The 21,629-nt window shown below is 39.6% G+C and overlaps 2 protein-coding genes across 2 annotated transcripts in view; one reads left to right on the forward strand and one right to left on the reverse strand.

Annotated features, from left to right (window-relative positions):
* On the reverse strand, positions 1 to 21,207 carry LOC139741353 (lysosomal cobalamin transporter ABCD4-like). The gene is made up of 14 exons (XM_071651934.1): positions 21,192 to 21,207; positions 20,626 to 20,644; positions 17,241 to 17,359; positions 14,202 to 14,329; positions 13,839 to 13,981; positions 12,991 to 13,107; positions 10,634 to 10,759; positions 9,403 to 9,548; positions 8,346 to 8,467; positions 7,165 to 7,256; positions 5,204 to 5,508; positions 1,290 to 1,489; positions 529 to 754; positions 1 to 188 (listed from the first exon to the last, which is right to left on the reverse strand). Exons 1-14 carry the CDS (start codon positions 21,205 to 21,207, stop codon positions 1 to 3), a joined length of 1,947 nt encoding a protein of 648 aa, XP_071508035.1.
* Positions 19,064 to 21,629, forward strand: part of LOC139741350 (exonuclease 3'-5' domain-containing protein 2-like) — an 11,256-nt gene continuing 8,690 nt past the window's right edge. The window contains exons 1-2 of the mRNA XM_071651930.1: positions 19,064 to 19,132; positions 21,263 to 21,385. Of these exons, the coding sequence (XP_071508031.1) occupies positions 21,306 to 21,385 (80 nt within the window). The 5' untranslated portion in view covers positions 19,064 to 19,132; positions 21,263 to 21,305. The remainder of the gene's footprint in view (positions 19,133 to 21,262; positions 21,386 to 21,629) is intronic.

The following is a 21,629-nucleotide window of genomic DNA, read 5'->3' on the forward strand; positions in this document are numbered from 1 at the left end:
TCATTCAATGTGGGAAATGTCCACAAGTGTCCATCCGCCTTGACCGGTGAGCGTCAGCTCCGCGTCGTGGAATCTCTTCAGGGTGATGTGATGGCCAACGCTGACCACCGTCATGCCGTATTGGCGGCAGAGTGCGTAGAGTTGCGCTTCCCTCTCCACCGGGACGGCACTGGTGGCTTCATCCAGCACTGCAAAGAGGAAAAAAAAATTAACATCTAAATAAATAACATGAAATTAAAATTAATTTACCTGCAACTGAGGACAATGTCGAGAAAAAACAAAACAAAACAAAACAAAACAACTATTTAGAATCAGCATGAAGGTAGTGACATATTTCTTTTTTTCTCGGATAATTAGCAAGTCAGAAATTGAAGGCAATGATCAATCTTATTTTACTTACAAGCTGACAACAATCATTTTGGTTTGATTTAAGTAACAAAAGTAACAGAATACCCCCAAAAGTTCTTTGGTTGTTGTTGTTTGTATTGTCTGACAAAACTCTATGAGGAACTGTTAGAGTGGACTCACAGGCAAACTTTGGTCGGTGGTGGAGAAGTCTGGCAAAGGCCAAGCACTGGGCCTCTCCGGGGGTCAGGACATCGTACCAGTTCCATGACACAGGGGCTGTCAGTCCCCCACAACGCTGGACCAGGCCTTCCAGACCAACCTGGTCCAGGATCTGTCCAAGGAGCTGCTCTAGAGCTTGGTCCAGTCCTACAGTTCCATACCTCTGTGCTCTGGTAGGATACATTATCTGTGGATGGTTCAGAATAATAGGCATATTGCATCTCATTACATTTCATTTTATTCCACTTTAATCCGACAGGCACACAAAACGACTACTGCATCATCTGTTTTATAGAACATGGGACAAATTTTTGGCCAGAAATCCATTCTTTATTTCATCATGGAACCTGTTGGCAAACCGACTGGATGCATTTCCTTTTGACTTGGCCATACATGTAGATGCCATTCTTTTTTTTGCTGAATGAGACTTGTAGGATGCATACTTTTATTTTTCACTCGACAAATTCCCTAAACAAATGATGCATGGTTAACTAGCTAATAGGCGTCCCTTACTGAGTGAGTGAACACTTACTTGGTGTGCGAACTCTTGCCACAAGAGTAACACGTTTACAGTGGCTATAGTATCGCGTGAATCATAGTAAGTGAGGCAGTTAACATGCAGCCGGTAAAAGTCAACACACAGCTCTTGACCATAGAGCTTGCACAATTTTCTTGATCTGTTCAATGATAAATTCTGCTCAAACTCATGAAACTACTAGTACCTGTTCAAGCAAGGTTCCATCTGTTAGGTATGCTTTCTGGGGGAGAAACATGACGTCCAGAGGGCCGACCCCCCTCTGTTCCACGGTACCCTCTTGCACAGGCCAGATTCCATGGAGGACACGCAGCAGCGACGTTTTGCCGCTGCCGGTGGCCCCTGTGATGAGGATGTTGCGTCCCTCCACCACCTCCAGGGTCAGATCTATATATGGGGAAAGACGTTGGAGGGGGAAGGGGAGGAGAAGGGTATAGTGATTGCAAATTTCAGTGGAGATGGTGGCTTATGTTTAGCAGCTGAAATGCTGAGCTCAGCATAGATGCTGGTTTACATAATTACATGAACATGTTTGCAATCGTACACAGAAACTTCTTCTACAAAGAGGAAATAAGCATACAAGGATAATGTCTATAGATTATTAACTACGAATGACATCTTTCTGCACAAATAGCCAAGGGTATTCAATGTCCACTACTACTACAAGCCATCTTCAAACAAGGCTATTCTCCCATTTGATCGAGGCAATTTGACCACTTGTTATTGATCTGCACAGTGTAAGTCTATGTCCATCTAAAATTAAAACATTTTCCCCCAATTTTTTCCTCATGAGGATCTTATGTTTATACGGCCGTAATCTGGCAGAACTCCCTAAGTCGATTTTGGTCGATTTTCAGGTTTTGAGTGTTTTGTGTGTTTTTTCTCATGCTCTTTCAAGTGGGCCAAAAAATAAGTTGTGAATCGGTACAGAAAGTTATTTTTAGAAAGTAATTTTGGCAAAATTCCTGAGGAGAGAGGGCGATTAATCTGGCAGAACTGCGTAAGTCGAGATTCGAAATGAATTTTCCGATGTTAATCAGGCAGAACTGCGTAAGTCGACTTACGACAACGCTTGGACCAAGGTGTTCCTGCATCCCGCACGGACATGGTATATCTTAACACGCGCGTGCGCGACCTTGGTAGTGACGAACGCGCTACGCGTTCAGGCTAGCAGTGCCTAGCTAGCTAGCTAGACACGTCGTACGTGGTACGGCTACGTGTATTGTACACGACGACAGTCGCGCTAAAGCAATAACCCTCGTTACTCTTGGGGGAAATTGCCACTTTCTTTCCCTTCATAGACTGGCAGGCTTCAAAACAGGTCAATATGCGGTATGCCTTACTATTAAGTTTTGCTACAATCTAATGCTTTTTAAGCCTAGAGCATTTCTAGATCTAACAAACGTTATAGTTTGCATCTTGTCTGACATCACGCTCCAGTCAACTTTAGGCCTACTTAGTACTGCTGCAGCACTTGTCCATTGTTAGTGTACGTGAAATCAATGTACTGTGCGGTAGCGTAGGTCACGCGAACAACAATATCTGTAATCCATTGACCATAGCTTCTTATTTTGTTTTTCATTGTAATAAGCGGTTAGTGGGCTTGGATCTATGGGACTGATCTCGAGAAGTTTAATGAATATCTGGGATACCGTCCATAACGATGGCATTTTCGATCCAATCCTACAGACGTCAGAAATTGACCAATACTAACACTTTTACAGTTTACTTTTTAATACGGGTACCGTACCGGTACTCTCAGTAGAGTTGTGCAGTAGGGGCCTACTAGACTACTGGGGCCTACCGTTACTTAACTTAGGCTGAATCGCCGGTTATTCTGTCTTTACTCAGTTTTCTATTTTTTCTAGATTTGATTCGGCCAGACATTCTTGAAATCTGTAATATGAAGAATCTAGAATCTACAGGTTAAACGCTAAATTATAAACATTTAGCCCTAGAAATAGATCTGAAACTTAGATTTTGATCCGTGTTCTATACATTACTACTTGTACTAGGCCTAGTACTACTAGACATTATAGGCTATAGACTTTATAGTCTTACCGTTAGTCATTATAGATAGGCAGGTTAGGCTTTACGTTGTTCTTAGATCTACTATAACATTAGTACCTTCTAGGCCTAGATCCCCAATAAACAGTCTAGCTGTAGATTTAGCCCCTACCTGGATATAGAGTCTAGATCTAGAGTCTAGACTAGAAAATCTAGAAACTCATTTTTATTGATCTACTAGTCTGTTATAATGACGCCCCAAAATAGACGTCTGGATGTTACATAGACCTAGACAATCGAGTAGACAGAGTTCGAGAGTTCTCGTACGTTTTTAATAGGCCTGCGTAGATAGTAACGGTTAGAACACTACTACCCTAACGTTAGTACTGTAGTGACAATAAGGCCTACAGTAGGAGTCGACACAAACGAGAACTAGGGTCTATTTTTTTTTATTTTCTAATAAAGCTGTAAATAAACTTTTAGTCAGGCCTAGCTCCTAGTATTCTTTAGTTTAAATATTTAGAGTTTAGGCCTTCAGCCAAAAGGGTCTAGGCTTACTCTTACTTTGGGCATAGAGTAGGAATACTAGGATAATGAGATCAGTAGGCCTATCGTATGCAGATTCCTACGTACCGCTCTACTAGTCTCTAGATGTCTAGTGTATCGTTAGGCCTGAATAGACTACGGTCTAGACGGTCTACAGTGTAGTACCTGTAGTCTTGATGAACAATATAGCTTAACATCTAGAACCTAGTCTAATATTATTCTTAATCCAAATGCAATGCTTCATGAGATCGACAATAACCCAAGCAGCAGCCAGGCTTTTGATGTATAGCAGTACTTCTTGTGCCGCTAAATAATACTGAAACATGAACACAGACTGACAACATTTGGGGAAAGCAAGTTATTTTCCACATACAAATGAATGGATAAAATGAAATTAAATGTGAATCAATAATGATGACTTTATACAATACAAATATTTCAACAAAATTGTACTCGATCTAAAATATTCATTGTTTTGACACTGAATCCGCTGAATAGTGAGAGGATGGATGGTAAAATACGATAGACAACCCGCAGAAAATAGACCGAGATACGTAGTTCTGGTTGATAAACCACGTGTTTATCAGCCAGAACTGCGTATCTCTAGGAGATACGCAGTTCTGGCTGATAAGCACGTGGTTGACCACGAAAAGAGATACGTAGTTCTGCCTGATGAAACACGTGCTTATCAGGCAGAACTGCGTAACTCCTAGAGATACGCAGTTCTGCCTGAAAAACCCCCCGCATGGCCGAAAACTTACGCAGTTCTGGCTGATCAACCCGGGCACGTGACCAGAGATACGCAGTTCTGCCAGATTACGATCGCAAAAATTTGGCGACGATTAATCTGGCAGAACTGCGTAAGTTTTTTAAATTGGTAATTTTTACTACTTAAAAAGGTCAAATTGTCATTTTTTTGCCGGAAATAAATTCTTTAGACCAATTATGACCGAGAAAAGAGGAAAAATGCAACTCATCGTATCTCAGTTTAGAAAGGTGTAACATTGAATCTTTAAACCCGATTTCTGGCGTAATGTGTTAAAGGAGATACGCAGTTCTGCCAGATTACGGCCGTATAGTCAGGGCTCTAAAAATAGGATAATGTATTGGCATAGCTGATGCTAACTTGTACTTCTGGAATTAGAACAACAAGTCACTTCTCACTCCATTGCCTGAAAGATTCTCAAATTTCCATCAATAGATTTTGTACAGGATCTTTAACCTGTTGAGGGCAGGCTGATTTTGCTACAACACGCATTTTCCATAGATGCTTGCCCGACAATACTCAATGGGTTAAGGTTCCTGTAGGCAATGGCTTTAGACAAGATCCAATGTCACAATGGTTTGATATCAGGAAACGCTTAATGCTGAATGGAATTACCAAAAAGATTTGGTCAGGAGGAGCTGCGCCACACAATTATTTAAAAACAAAAACATTAAGCTAATGTGGTCTTGTTTGTTTTATGTGTTAAAGGGATCATGCTCAGTTCAAGTTTGCACCCAAAAGTGATGCAAGATTCGCATCCTTCCAAAGTTATTCCATCGCACCTTTGATGAGAATATCATCCTTGGTCGGGGTCGCCACGGCAACCTGGTCCAACTGGAAGGCAATGAGGCTGTCCACGCTGCTGCACTCTTCACCTTCCTCACCGGTGAGACCGAGGTCCTCCGACATGTACTCCCGGTCTCGCTCTGTCTCCGTGATGAGGAACTGGGTGTCGGTCAGGAGATGGAGGTCATTGTCCGCCCCGAGGTGGAGAGCCCCGCTGGTCTTTGGGGGTGAGGATGTTGATCTCTCAGCCGCACCACCATCGGGAGGAAAGCTCTCCAGGCTTTCGAGCAGTTCACCAATTCTGGAATGACAAAATTCGGAAAAAAAAAAGCAAACAAATCTAAAACATCTTAATGTCAATCCAAACAATGTGACCCTCTCTTTTTTCTCCAAGTTTATTTTCACTTACCCCATGGTTAAGAATGCTAGGAAATGACACAAATATTGCCATAGTGGATACAAAATTCATATTCAGCACACCTATGCAAGCACATCACCACACCTTTGTGACACTCTTTTGTTTTCTGGACATCACTGCAAAGGTATGCACTTGCAATGATATATCAAGTGAGTAGTTGGGACTAAGGGGTAGGAAAAATATTGGGGTGTGACATTTTCAACTCTTTTGATTTTTAGAATAGGATATGATCTACAACCAATGTTATTGTAGGACATAATTGGGGTTGATGGCAAGGGGCATGGACAAGTGATGTTATTACCTGTTTGCGATTGGCTGCCTTCATAAATGTGTTGTACAACATCACTTATTTCTAATCACATATATTAAAATTCCATTGCACATAAGCCCTACTAAGCCTATGATTATTCTCTATGGAGGTACAACGTACATTATATATTATATATATGTGACCCTGCACGACAAAATAAAGAAAGAGTCGCCAGACATAAATTTTTAGTTATGACCATATTCTGAAAGAGCAGACTTTAAGCTTTAAAATGATGTATAACTCAAATCAAATGGACTCTCCAAACCTATCTAAATATTGGAAAGAAAGCACAAACTCAGGAAAAGTGTGAACTGAGAAAAGAGGCTCTGAAGTACAGTGTCTATTCAAGCGCTTAATCTTTACCAAACCGTGCTGGCTGTGTGATGAATGGGACAAAAAACAGGAAGTAAACCACAGGAGTAACAACAGTGAAGAGATTATCAGATTAAACTGAAATTAAGCATGCCTCATTAACACACTCTGTCCATAATCAATGCCAACTTTCAAAGCAGTAGCAATATCCTTTCAAAAGTTATTAGAGTTGAAAGTGAAGAGTGTGTACAAGGTTTTTCAGAAATGAAAAAGGAACTCTAAAGACACACCTAATCACACTATTCTACCAAAAATGTTCAAGATAAACTGCTATAAAACAAACTTTCCTGCCTGTTTTATGACCCCAAATTTTAACACAATGTAAAAGAGGACTTGCTCTTTTAGAAAATATGAAAAATTCAAGATCGGCTGGGGTGACCCATTTCACTTATTTTCAGTCCTCGCGCAAAATCAGTGTGTGCGACTTTTTGTTCGTTTTGTGATGCACGGTCACATATATATGTCAAAAGAGAAGTTGCTTCATGCACATGCACATGCTACAGCAGTTTGACCTCGCATGGATCTTTTCAGTGCTATGATACGGCAAGACTTCTAATACGTCAGAAACCCAGATCATTAGACTACTACAACTTACAATATACTTACCATAGCAACAATTTAAAACTTCTTGTAGTTGGGCAATTATCATTATTATTATTTTTTGTTTTTCAAACTGCTGTCACAAAAGTGTACAACGGTGTAAGTAACAATTAACCAATTGAGGATGGACTGATTTTGCTACAACACACATTTCCCATAGACACTTGCCCGAGTATACTCGAAACTCGTCCTCAACGGGTTATTAAAACAACATTTCTTTTTAAAATTTTTTTTGAAGCAGTGGGACTAAAAATTACCTGTGTGTGTAGCCAGCAATATCCGAGATCTTGTTAGACAGATCAATGAGCTGGGAGAAGCAGCTAATCAGATACATTGTCTGGAAAGAATACTGGAAAAACAACACAAGACACAGATTACAATGCCTCCCCTACACAAAACTGATGTATTGGAATGAAAAGTATTATTGCAAAATGGTCTAAGTGCCATTTTTATACATTTCAAAGTAAGTCCATCATCAGATAGAGCAAAATTTAACCTTTCCAGTAACACCTCACATGTAACATAACAAGGAATATTCTAGAAGCTATGATTAAAAATATCCTGTATTTTCTTATTATTTTCTTTGTTTTATAGCTGCTTTAATCACAAATATCTCAACTTAACAGGAATGGATTTAGCTTGTTTTGCCATAGAACTCTTCACATACAGGTCTGCCCCAGCTTGAATTCAACAACCTGTCACAATAGATTCCCTATGGAAGGTTATAGTAGGCAACTTGTTGAAACTCATCAAGGTACCTTGTTTACAATAAGAAGGCAGGGAGGCAAAGTCCAGGTGCCTTGGCTTATTATGCTGATTTAAAGGAATGGCATAGTTTTGGTTGAGATAGGGATTTCAGATTTTGTCTTTTTGCGAGATAATTTGAAACCACTTCTGTGAAATATCAAAGAGCATACAAAGCTAGGCGGACTTCAAACTTTATTTGATGAAAATCACTTCTGAAATGGCTGAGATATGCAAAAACAAAGCAGTTCTAATAAAAGCTGGGACCCACCTTTTATTAGGACTGCTTTGTGTTGTTTTGTTTTTTTAATTGGCACACATGTCTGGCAACTAATATTGCCAAAAAATGGGGACTACACTGTACCTACTATCTATCTATTCATCTTGGCAAAATTTGGAGGAATTAATTAAATGCTATTAAAGTTGAGCAAGTCAAGCTACTGAGTGTCTGTGTACATAAAGGGCCAAAAATGTCAGAATTAGAGCAATAATGATAATAACAGATAATAAGATAACACTTATATAGCACTTAATATGGGCATTTCTTAGCGCATTAAAAAATTCAATTAAAAGACAGAATACATTTATCAATATTATGATTTATATATAATAAAAATACAAGTGATTGTCAAGTGAGTTTTAAGAATTGATTTGAAACTTGTCTACAGTTTGGGAATTTTGAGACTGTACTCACTTTACTAATAAGACTAGATATCTCGATGGCCGGGAGTCCGCTGTAGATCCCAGCAAAGATGGGGATAGCGATGATGATGTAACTCAGAATGCCGCCGATGTAGTCAAAGAGATTCACTGCAACTGTCATGTGAAGAAAATTTATAATCAAGTGTTACAAATCTGTTAGCAAAAAGAGTATGTTAATATGCAATGTGTGAGATATACACCAGTGCCTGTATTACTGCATGAGAGGTATATTTCATCTGGGTTTTATTATCGCAAATTTCTAAAGACGACTGCTATTCACAAAGGCAGCTACTTACTAGAAGTCTTGTCTCCTGTAACATAAATGTGCTGTAAATTGTATTTTCTCCTGCAAAATATTTACATTATTTTGCTAATATTGTCACTTCGCAAAATATTTACATTATTTTGCTAATATTGTCACTTTGGTTCTCGATTACAAATTTAATCGAGAGTAAGATTTGAGATTCAAAAGTGCAATCTTCTGTTTGAATATAAAAATGGGTTCCAAGGCACAGTTATGTAAACAAGAGTAACTTTTAGACTAAATCTGCTGCTGCCAAAGAGGGGGGTGGGTGGGAACAGTCATCAGCCCAGCCTTTCTCCAACCACTCATTTACACAAGTTTCAAATCAGAGTAACAACCCTTACGAAAAAAATATACGTTTTTCATGTCAAAAGATTCAGGCACGAGTTAATCAAGCTAAGCAACTGTAGATGTCTCTGTTTAACAAAGGTACACTATTAAACTTTCTTTGACCAAATTATTCATTTTGCACTCTTCTCTCAGGCTAAATATCTCACACTTTATGAGGGCTATATTGCGATGGTACAAATTGCAATTTATCAATATGTTCTGACATTCTCCTTTTCTCTTTCCTCTTCTTAATGGAAAGACTAAGAGTCCAAAAGTTGGGAGCAACACAGAAAGTGCATAGGTGAAGAAAAGACAAGTTTGTCTTGTTTTAATTTGTTTTGTCCCGATTTGCTTTGTGCTGTTTTCTCTACACTATCAGATTCTTTCTTTTCTTCTTTGATAATTGCTGATGTACCATTGAGCCAGAATTCCCAGTTGGTTAGGTTGATTTGGATGCCAAGCAAGTCCCACAGCTTTCTGTCCGCGTTGCCTTGCTCCGCCCGGCCAGCCGAGTAGAATGCCACTGACTCTGAGTTTGCTCTCAGCTGGGCATGTTTGAATCTATTTGTGGGGGTATGGGGAGTGGGGTGATGATGTAAGAAATGGAAATGGGAGATAAACAGGAAGGTAAGGGGGAAGGGACGGGGTGTGGGGTAGGGGAGAGGGGGAGGGGAGGGGAGAGAGGTGATAATGTAACAAATGGTGTGGGGGAGGAAGAGGGTAGGAATAGGGAAGGGAAGAGAGAAGAGAAGGAAAGTAGGGTGATAGGGTAGGGTGAAGGGAAAGGATGGGGGAAGGGTGGGGAAGGGATGGGAGGGCAGTTGGGGTAGATGATAGGGTATGGAAGGGATAGTAGGAATGGGGTAGGGGAAAGTGAGGAGAAGGGATGGGGATGGATGGGCAGAGGGAAGGAAGAGAATGGTGGGTGGGGTAGGGAAGAGTGAATGGAACGTAAGTGATTGGGATGCGGTTGGAAATAAGGAAGGGACAGGAAGGAAATGAGGTAGGGGAGGGGGTAGGGAAGACGTATGGGATAGGATAAGGGAGAGAGGGAGGGGAAGGGATGGGCGACGGGGTAAGGCAGAGGAGAGGGATGGTAAGAAGTTAATGGTATTAATTGGATAGCATGAATTCTCCTAAAAGATGAGAGCCATTTTTTTTTTAATCTCCTTTTCAGGATGCTGGCAAGTTTGTCAGATAATGATGATGATGATGATGATGATTTATAGGGCCATTTATCTGTAGAAACATTCAAAGGCACCCGGCTACCAATATGTGTCACACATCATTCAAAAAGGTGCAGGGCAACTTGACAATTTTCATGAGTCATTTGCTAACTTTGTCTTACCATATCAGGAATGCTTCATAAATAGGCTTGTTTTGTGCTCGATCCCAACAGTCATAAAAACATTACAACAGTTTGCTAAAGTAGTGCATGCATCTAACTTGAAACACAGCAGAAAACAGAGATGAGAGGAATAACATACAGTATAAAAAATTGTCATGAATATTCTGTAACAGCAAATGAATTCTAGTATGCCATGAGCATCATTTTGATAATTGGTCAATATTCATGAGGTAATCAATATTCATAGGAAAATGAATATGCATTGTACGACAGCAAACGCTGTGATTGGATGGCTCACCTGAAGATTCCTTCCCGCTTCTCCTGCTGGTATGTGAGGTTGACCACCGGTGACATGATGAAGCGATTGATGATACTTCCTATGATGAAGTAACTATAGATGACCACTGGACCAAGGTAGCCAGTTCTGAGGACGGAAGATGTACAGAAAGGATTTCAAATGCCTGTTTCATGCTAGACCTGGGTGATCACCGGAGAGATTCAATGGGGAATCCTAGGAGGAACACAAGCAAGAAATGTCTTCCATGCCAGCGAATGAGCTCCTGCTTGAATTTCTCTCTCCAACTCTACTGTAGCGCAAGTACACATTATGGCACACGCGAGAACGGCCTGCAAGTAGTTTTGAATTCCTCTTAGAATTGTATGCTGTTTTATATTTCAAAGTGGTTTCTAATTATCTTGCAAAAAGGTAAAATCTGAATCTCAACAAAATTTATACCATCCTTTAAAAGTGAGTTTGAACATCTTACTGTGGCTCAGCTCCTTAAGGGCTCTTGTCAATCACTAACTACATGTAAAAATTCAAGGGGATGTATAAAAAGAAGAGACAAAAAGGAGAAAGAGAGAGAAAGAGAGAGAAGGAGAACCACAAACAAGAACACACCATTAAATCCCACTTGGGCATTTGTATTTAAAGAAGTGTTGTTGCAAGAGTCTTCACCTTGTGGAAACATGTTTCAAACCAACAAATAGAATGTTTTCTTACAGTGTTTGAGCACAACTGCTTGTTGAAGGAAGTCTTAACCTTCAAAAATGCATAAATAAACAGAACTGTGGGCATATGGATTTTTGGGCTTGTCAAGTATCCTGTATTACAAAAGATAAGCAAATACAAAGAGGACACATGAATGTGAAGAAGTTTACAGAGTGTTTGGTGTAGAGCAGGTGTTTACAATTACTGGACTAGATTTTGAAGTGAAGAATCATACAGTTGGTGTTTGGTGTAGTTCAAGTGTTGACAAGTCACTGGATTAGAGCTTGAGAAGTACCAACACTACACAAGAACAATATAGCAAGAATATCTCCTTGTGTTTACACTGAGTGAGAGACATTCTCATGGGAAAATAAATACCATATCCACAATCACAACTTCTCATGTGAAGTGGTGACTAAATGTTGACCATTTACTGGAGTACAATGTTAACCTTCAGAAAGAAGAAACATGCTAGGCAGGATTAAAAGACTTTCTTAACAGAAAAAGACGACTAAAGTATGCTCTCCCCTTTTCGATGGGGCTTTTACAGTAGTATGAGTACAGTGGTGGTAGTGTGCATAGTAATGAATTATTGTAAAAATTTAATAATGAATGAACACAGACTGATATTGCTTGTGAATAACTGGTTTTCCTTTAATACTTTCTATGCATCCCAAATGATATAAAAAAGGAACCCATTTCAAATAGCAATCTCCAGTAAATTATCTCGGTTTCCATGGTAATACAGGGCAACATCCAATCAGATAAAAGTATTTCATTTTTTCTTTAGAAACTATTAGTGTAATTGCAACATTTACTGATCTCCAAATAAAACAGGGCCCAGAATAAACTTTACAAAATGAGACAAAATGTAGAAACAATAATGACATTACGTGTTGCTATTTTAGATTAATCTCCTATTCTGCCTAAATATGCCACGTGAAATACTACAAGGTCTCTTTGCATACTGTTTTTGCGATTTCTATTGGGTAGAAGGTACGTGTGCAGACAGCCTTCATCTTTTCTTCTTTTTTTTTTAACTACACAAACACAGATGTTGATTCAGGTCATTTCCAATTAAAAATTCTCAATTGTCCAATTCAACCCTGTCAGTGCTTTTAACCATTAAACTAAGTATGTCGGTGTCATTTTCATACATTGGAAGTGAGAAGGTTAAAAGGAAAGTCCAGATGATTTTCATGCTTTTACATCATGTAGTACATATTAAAATCAAAAGCTCATGTTTAGATTTGTTGAATTAATTGTGGTCCTCACATAGGCATAATTTCAGAAATGTAGCAATGTAATTCCATTACAATTCCGCTTGCTTATTCCAAGTTCATCTCTGCAGAATTGATGTATGATTTCTTCTTTTGTTCTGCTTCTGTGAGCTCCCACTTATGCATTCTTATGGTGAAGTTGCTATGTCATCATCCTTGTTCATTGTCATTTGTTACAAATTTCAAAAACATTTTAATTCCCAATCCCAATTATTATAAATTCTGAAACTCTGTACCCGGTATAACCAATTTATAGTGGTTCAAAAGAAAAAGTCTAAAAAATCATCTGGAGTTCCCCTGTAAGTGATAATGACCAAACAACCAAAGGGAGGTCTACAACTTCTGGATTTAGGCAGTGCATTTCAGTGGGGATGCTGTACTTACATCCGGTACGTGAGGTAGGTGTACGTCGCTATGGTGAATGGGGAGACGATGAGTGTTGGGACCACCAGGTTGAGTTGGTTGCAAAGTCTCTCAACGTCCTGACTTATTCTTTGATCTCTGGGCAGCAAGGAAAATAAGGAGAAGTCTAGACTGTCTCCTTCTTAGGAATATTGATACAATATGAATTTCTTTATTTTTATATCTTTTTTTTTTCTTATGAGCCACTCCTTCAATAAAATCAATGTCTTGGTTTACGTGGACATCTTTGAGGTGTGAAATTAGTTTGTTCATTTCGTGCTGCATGAAACCAACATGAAATCAAAAGCCAGCAAATTTTTGCTAAATAGTTTCTGCTTTATTATTTTGATCAAGTGGAATAAAAACATGGAAAATCTATCTTACTCGGCCAAGCGCAGAGAAGTATACAAATGTGAAATTACCATTTTCACAGTATTGCTACATCCATTCATCTGTACATTAATGACGAGTTAATCAATGAAGTGTATGCATACTTGTCTTTTTCACTCATTATGGTGCACTTTACACCTATTATTTTTTATTTTTTCATCTCTGGCACAAAACTATAAAGGACATCTGAAAATGTGATAAAAATAACCAGAATATAAGACAACAATTTATCAACAAATATCTTCTACAAACCTTTCAAATCATGAACAAAACAAAATGGCAAACTTAGGATCCTGAAAAGGTCAGTAACAATCAAAATAAGATATCAGCACACACAAAACATACAAATGTGCAAACAATTATACAAAGACAAGCAATGACTGATCTCAAATTCCTTTTATACAGTATAACGCTAGTCCCACCAGTTTTGTGCCACTTACGTATTGTCGATGTTGCCAATTTGCAGGACGTTCAGCTTGTAGTAGTTGAATGCCCTGAAGTAGAGAGAATGCAGGTGGGTTGTTAGAGATCCCCTCCATTTTACGTACAGGAGTCTGCTGATGTACGTCTTTGTGCTCTTGATCTGTTGAGACAAGAAAAGACAAGAAGAGACAACCAGGTACAGATATTAATATACTCGTCCTCAATGGGTTAATCTTTACAGAGATTACAAACAAAACTTGACACATAAACCAAATAACTTTTACAAAAACATGTTCTCCGAGATACAGCTGTAAATTATACTTAAAAAAAATAAAATAATATATGCAATGGCACAGAGAATGGATGCTAGACTTGCTTACCAGTGCTATGAGTATGATGTAAAGAAGGGACTGCCACAATGTAGTGATGAAGCCATGCCAGTCTTGAGCAGGGAGGACTACGTAGAAGTGGCTGGGGATCAAGCCTACAAAATATGCGGCCACTTGCTCTGTGAGTGGAAACAGTAGAACAGAAGAAATCAAAGCTTTGATTTTGTGTGTGTGCGTGTCCATGTGTGTTGTGTTGTGTGTGTGTGTGTGTGTGTGTGCATGTTACAGCTGTACATTTCTGGGCAGACTGTTTCATGGATACTCTAGCAATGCCAATGGGAAACTGAACCTCAATATCAAAGTTGGTGAGACTGACATTTTTCATGTCCCATCTACATACTAATTGACCAACTTTGTTAGAAAACATAATACTGCTCTCTTTAGTCTTGTTTCTAGTATGTCACTACACTCATCTCTTCTATAAATTCTTGTTTAAAATGGCAGCCCATATGAATACAAATTATGCAGCATTATATTCTACATGACTGTGTGAGTAAACTGTATCTGCTGAAAAGTCATGTCCTTAACCTTATGACCTCTAGCTGCAGTCTAAGGCAATAAAAAGACAACAAACTGAAAATTCAACACCATGTTTTAATTTCTTGTTTGCAGACCATGGAGGATAAACCAGACTTTCATATTACATGTATTGCTACTGTACTTGATTTTTGACTTATCAGTGTTGAGTTGGGGGGGGGGGGGGTGGAGCTGCAAATATCAACTACTGGGTACTACATTGTACATGAATAGCTCCAAGATACAAAGGCACATAAGTCCTGGGCTATTAAAGATGATGATAAAATAGTTTTCTTTGTTCCTGCCAACTATGACCTCTGTGTTTGTAAACTTATGACTAACTTCATCTCGAGGACTTATCTCTTAGTTTGTTGTCTCTGGGCCTGCAAATCAAACAATAATGTCACTCAAAGTTTATTACACTTAGATAACTGTATGAACCCTAAATATTTTTCATACAAACCAACTACTGCATCACATTACCCTTTCTTTCAATTTCAATGTAGGGCTTACATATGACACCATTACAGGCTATTCTGGGTTCTGTAGTACAATGCCTGGGTTCTGACATACTGAAAAACGAGGAATGTTCACGTGCATTTTAATTTCGTGAATTTCACGAGAGCCAAGATTCGCAAAATTAAAATGCACATGAAAGTTCTTGTCTACACTATACATGTAAGCATTGAATGTTCGAGGCAACTTGTGAAAATTTCATGCCGCGTAAACGGCCGTCGGCTCCAATTCGCGAAAATTTAATGCCGCGAAAATATTGCGTTTTACAGTACTGGGTCTTTCAAATAAGTACTCTGCTAAAGCGCATTCCAGAAACACGTCTTTCTACTTTTTTTTTTGCTATTAAAAAGTGTAGCTCTTATACGGGATTTTGGATCACAAAAAGTGATAAGTACATGTATTCACTGTTGCCAGCACATAGAAAGAGAGTGAACTGCAGCAGGAGAGGTCCTTCTCAGTGGCGGATCCGGGGGGGTGGGCAGCCAGCGCACGCCCCCCTTTATTTTTCGTTAAAAACAAAAGAAATAAAAAGAAAAAATGAAATGAAACCCGGAAGTGGCACCAGAAATATTAGTTGCGCACCCCCTTTACAGAATTCCTGGATCCGCCCCTGCTTCGTGCGCTGAGAGAGCTGATGCACTCTTTTGTCAAAGCACCTGGGTACCACTTGTAGCATAATTTACCATTAGCAAATGAAACAAAAACCCAGCATTAGTGCTTTAAAATAGTTCTACATTGTGAGCTAGGGATAGAAACAACCACTCTAAAAATGTGAATCCGTATAATCAATATTATGTAAGTAACAAAATGTGACCAATAGCTATAATAAAAATGTTTCCAGACTAAACCGTCTACAGTTATGGTTTATTGAGAAAAATACTGATATATCTCCTTATATTTTAGGCTTTATTGCGCTAATTTTATATGGTAGGATGTTTTGTGATACTTGCCAGACCTACACATATGCGTCAAATGTTATATCTCAAATGTCTTTTAAATCACTGCTCCCAAAAGTAAACTGGACCTTTAAGCCCATAACTTCCTGGTGATGTCGCCCATGACTTCAGAAAGAGACCGATTTCTAACAATCAAACTTCAGAGAACTTTGTAACAACCTTGTATTTTCAAACCTGAATTGAAGACCTATCTGACCTACCTATCTGAAGACCTATCTTTTCCAGCAACTTTATAAATATACACTCGTATGTCATGTATATTTGGGGAGCAAGGTGACTTTGAATTTGATTTGTGTGTGTGTGTTTGTGTGTGTGTGTGTGTGTGTGTGTGTGTGTGTGTAGATGAATGGGGGTATATAAATGCTGCTGTTGTTGTTGGTCTTCATCATCATCATCATCACCATCATCAATTCATTTCTACTCTGGCTAGCACCTCCCTTAGTGGCGGATCCAGTCGGGGGTGCACCGGGCACGCGCCCTTCCTTTATTTTTATTATCTAAAAACAAAAGAAATAAAAAGAAAAAAATTGGGGTGGGGTGCGTGCGCCCCCCTTTAATTTTGTAAAGGCGCCCCCTCTTTTAAAGAAATTCCTGGATCCACCCCTGTCCCTAACATTAACATCCAGTGTTAGCAATAAAACGCATTATCAAAAACAGAGACTCCAACTCTCCCGTTTTCGACGGGAGATCTCCCGCCGAAAACCCATTTTTGCAAAATCTCCCGTTCTCCCGCTTGAGATTTAATTTCTCCAGCCCTGGCTCTGTGTCTCCCGTTGGAAATGATTTCTTACTTATTGCTATCGTATGTTCAAAAAATAAGCCTTAGATTATCTAAGGCTTATTTTTTGAACATACGATAGCAATAGGTAAGAACAGATAGCATCAAGGAGCATCTAGAACCCTAGGAACTTCGCGCTTCTCACACATCAACTTGGAGTCTCCCGTTTGCTAGGGGTTTCGGGCGGGAGAATCTCCAGATCAGAAGGTGCTTGGGGTTGGAGTCTCTGCAAAAAGTAAGATAAAATGAAGTTGTAAGGCGTACCTCCTCCAGCCACAAGAAGCAGGAGCAAAAAGAGGCCTGTCTGGGAAGATCGGCAGGACCGGAAGAGGATTGGGACCAGGTGCAGGAATCGGTTCAGGAACAGCATGTCCAGCCTGTACCTGGAATGGGAGCAAGGAAGTGACATGTATTGTATGGACAGGAAAAATCTAGTGAAGTGCCGACAGAACTTTGCATCCATTTGTCCCTGAAGTTAGCACTGAGTAGGGGTGGGCTGTGATGAGAAGAACATCCTCACCTATGCAATTGTAGCTACTGCCCTGGCCTGGAGTGCATGCACACAATGTAGATTTTTGCAAATCTATGCGACCAGTCAAAGCGCGAAAACTGCAAGATTGTCGCATTTTGGCTGAAAAGTATGCCTGTTGGCCGGAGGCCACTAAAAATCAATAAAGACAGAATTTTAAAGCTTGTTCCTACTTTACTATAGGGCTTCACAGAGGAAAAAACAACAACAACAACAAAAACACCCCCCCCCAAAAAAAAAAAGAAAAAAGAAAAAAAAAAAAGAAGAAAATCCATACATTGACTACCTGTATTGGAATGCAAGTGAGTACCTGGTAAACATTTTCAATACACAGCTATTCATTACACCAACAAACGTTTTGATTTACTTTATTTAGCTCAGTCGGTGCCGGTATAACCCGCCTGCATCTGGATCCAAAAGGACCCCGGTTGTGTGTAATCATACCGTCCCCGCTATAGCAATTTACTTAGACTCCAAGACAACATGATATTGAATATAATTTGAGCTATAGTATACAACCATCTTCTCAGATGGAAAGATGAAATTAAACAAACTTGGAGCTCTGGCCGGTTGGCCAAAGACCAACCATTGTATTGAGGCTGTTGAAAACTAGATAGATTCCTTGGTACATTTTGATTTATTTCAAACCCCTGACTGTGCAGCGCCAGTTTAGTTTAATTACCGGTACTAAATTTGATGTGATATCGTAGTGCATCTACTATTAACCTGTTAAGTACAGGAACCTGGTGGTCTATGATGGGATTTCAGAATTCAACTCAGTTCAAGTTCAAGTTCATTCATTTAATTTATTCAGTACCGTGGTGTGGAATGAGTTAATGCCAGCAATGCCCATTAGATCAGACTCTCAGAGTCGAGTCTTTATGTCATGAGAATAGGACACCCAGGAAGGAGATCCACATTGTATTTGTCCTATATCAAATATCTCTCCAATACTTCATCTTAGGACCAGGTTGTAATGTAACTCATGAACTGTAGTCATACTCATAATTACTCACCCTGCAGCTTGCTTTGATGCACACAGGCGGACCATGTCCAACAACTTGCGCTAGATTACTGTCACTAAAGTGTCAGAGTTTACACGCACTTGTGACTATGAGCCCGACTGTGCAATGCTATGTCTTGAGTTCTCCTTAGAAAAGACAGATGATACATTCCAGTCTGCAAGAATCTTCAGTCTATTGAAGGAGGCAGACTTAATCAGAAGAAGAAGAAGAAGAAGAATTTGTCTTACTACAGTACCAGTAGGCAGCTAGCGAATGCATCGCTTACGTGATCAGTCGCTGGCAAAAGACAAGTGTCTACGCCTGCTAGCTAGCAGCTGCGGCAGGCATGGCGCAGGGAGCAGGCAACCGCTGCGGAATAAAGAACGTAGCATTGATGGCAAGGCAAGGCAAGGTCAGTTTCTTTCACGTGCGTGTTTCACTCTGAACACGGCCCGGTACCCACTGCCAATCCCGAGCGCCTGCTGCCGCCTCGCCCGGCCGGCCGGCTCCCCGTGCATGCCGGCCCGACGCGGGCCGCAGCTCTAGCGGCAGCTCACACAACTCAGCGTCGACCTCGACCTCCGTGGGGTTCTACAGCTGACTAGACCCACAAAGAGATGAGTGTAAGTCTCTGTAAGCAATGGTTTATGCCATAATTTTTAACGGAAGGTCGTGGGTAGCCAGCATTATCAGCATCCACACTTTCCTGACTTTGATAATGATATAGATCTAATTTTTAACGTTTTGACTTTTGTACAGCGCGATTGCTCGATATAGTCCCACATATTTGAATTGGCGTCTGTGTTTGGTTGTTGGATGTGCGATTATTGGTAATAATGATGCAATCACAATGCAATGCCAATGCAATGCAATTTACACGGACGTGTATGTAAGACTCATGGCCATGTTTGGCTTAAAAGAGCAAGAACTCAGTATGCAGTGCACCATATCTATAGACACCATTGAGTGTGCAGAAGGCATCTGAAGACTAAATTTACTTCAGTATTTTTCTAAAGACTGAATGAGCATCACGTTTTAATAGATTTGGAATCTAACGCTGCGCCCGAACGGTATGTAAATTAAAGGGATGGTACAGTATTGGTGGAGATGAGAATTGGGCTTTTTAACTTTTTGCAAAATACCAAGAAAACACTGACGTATGAAATAGATCTAGAACAGAGAATACCTTTTTAAGAGGAATTCAAAACTTATTTAATGAAAATCGGGTTTGGAATGACCGAAACATCCAAAAACAAGGTAAAACAAAGCGACCGTAATAAAGTGTGGGTCCCACACTTAACAATAACATTATTAGAATTGCTCTGTTTTGGATATCTCGGCCATTTCAAAACCAGTTTTCATCAAATAAATGTTGAATTCCTCATGGAATTACATAATGCATGCTCTTTCATATTTCATAAGAGTTTTCTCATCATTATCTCACCAAAAAAATGTTAGAAACCTGAAATTAGGTCTCAACCAAAACTAACTGTATACGATCCCTAAACTTTGCTGAATGTTTCAGGTTTGTTAAGATTCTTAGGAAGACAGAAATTAACTTTTTTAACTCCAAAATATCAAACAAAGCAAAGGCTTGCATTGAACTTCCTCTCTTCAGCTGTTTGCATCGATTCAACCAAAGAGACCAACAAGAAGGTAACATTTAATTAAACATGCACGTTACTAATGTTTTAGTACTTTTACCATGGCCGTAGTTAACTGCGACCAGCCCCAACGTGCAGCGTTGGGGCTGCGCCGTTTTCGCATTCAGATCGAGGAGTTGTACAAAACGGTGCCGTTTCGGCGCTATATTTCCTTAATTTTTCAACAAAAACTACTAGGAATACTTACATGAGTCGATTAAACCTAAATGATTAATTTCGGTGACTGTTTGATGCATTTCATTGCTTATGATGCAGAAAATGTTGTCTTATAAGGCGAATATCTTCAGCACGCCGTGAATGTGGCAATGGAGTTATTCGTGATTTTTGCTCGGACCGCTCAGCTGCGAGGTAGCCGCCAGGACCGCGCCTTGCGGCGCGGTCTCCGGGGCTAGGCTGTAGTATGGGCAATGATTGTATTAAAAAAAACGGCAATATTAAATTTAAGCAAAAACTTTTTATTCAGGGTACTTACTAGATATAGTAGATCTGTATTTGATCTAGTGGCAGTGCACTAGCACTGTGCAGTGCTAGTATAATTCATTTCAACATTGTCATTTAAGTCCATTCTTTTTTTTATTGAAGTTGTTTTTTTGAATCACAGTATTTGACTTTCTGTACAGTGCACTCCCATTAGACTTTAATGAACACGGTTATAATGAAATTCCAGTTACAACAAAATAATGATTCAGACCACAACATTATCTGCTCTACAAAGTGTATGTTATTTATTGTTTATTTGTTCGGATATAACAAATTTTCAATATAGATTTAATGAAAGGAAACAGCCAGTCCCGATGACTTCATTATAACGGGAGTCTATTGAACAATTAAAGTCTTTATTTAGTCGAGGTGATTTTCACAGAGACTGTGGATTGGGTAGAGCCTAACTGCGACCAGCCCGAACGCCGAACACAAAGCGTTCACCCACAGTATAAACTGTGTACCGATGTACAAGGAGCAACCCGGGGTTAGGTAGAGCCTAACAAATGTGTGCTGCTTGTGTAGCTAGAACACTTGCAGGCTGCACAAATCATATCGCGGTATCAGACAGAGAGTGATTGTTCTTGTGTCCTTTAATCTTCTTTTCAGATTTTATATCACCGCCGCCAGTGCATAAAGTGAAAGGAGAAAGATGCCTCGTGTCACCGTGATCGCTTCTGTCTCCATAGGAGCTCTAGCCGTCTGTCTGTCATATCTGATATACAGGAAAAGGTTTGTTCCATATTTATATGTCTTCTTGTTCTTGAAAAGACTGATATCTATTATTGCTAGTGCTAATGTTTTTTTTCCTTCCATATCATCAGGGTTCCAAATATTTTGTGTTGTAATTTGTGATTCTCAAAAGCACAATGAAAAATGCTGAATATCTCGCATGAAATTTATCTAGATTGTCTGCCATCATCAGCATCATTTTCTTATGAATATCACTTCAACAGTATAACACATTTTGTCTTTG

This window comes from Diadema antillarum, unplaced genomic scaffold (genome assembly GCF_040938485.1).
Source record: "Diadema antillarum isolate AM-2024a unplaced genomic scaffold, OU_Dant_1.0 seq00000923_RagTag, whole genome shotgun sequence".
NCBI classification, from domain to species: Eukaryota; Metazoa; Echinodermata; class Echinoidea; order Diadematoida; family Diadematidae; genus Diadema; species Diadema antillarum.

What these genes read in the sequence shown, in the direction of transcription:
- LOC139741353 (XM_071651934.1), bottom strand. An exon ending in ACCTACCTCACGTACCGGAT is followed by an intron (nt 10,760 to 12,990) that starts GTAAGTACAGCA and finishes TTCCGTCCTCAG; the next exon opens with AACTGGCTACCTTGGTCCAG. An exon ending in CCACCGACCAAAGTTTGCCT is followed by an intron (nt 189 to 528) that starts GTGAGTCCACTC and finishes TCCTCTTTGCAG; the next exon opens with TGCTGGATGAAGCCACCAGT.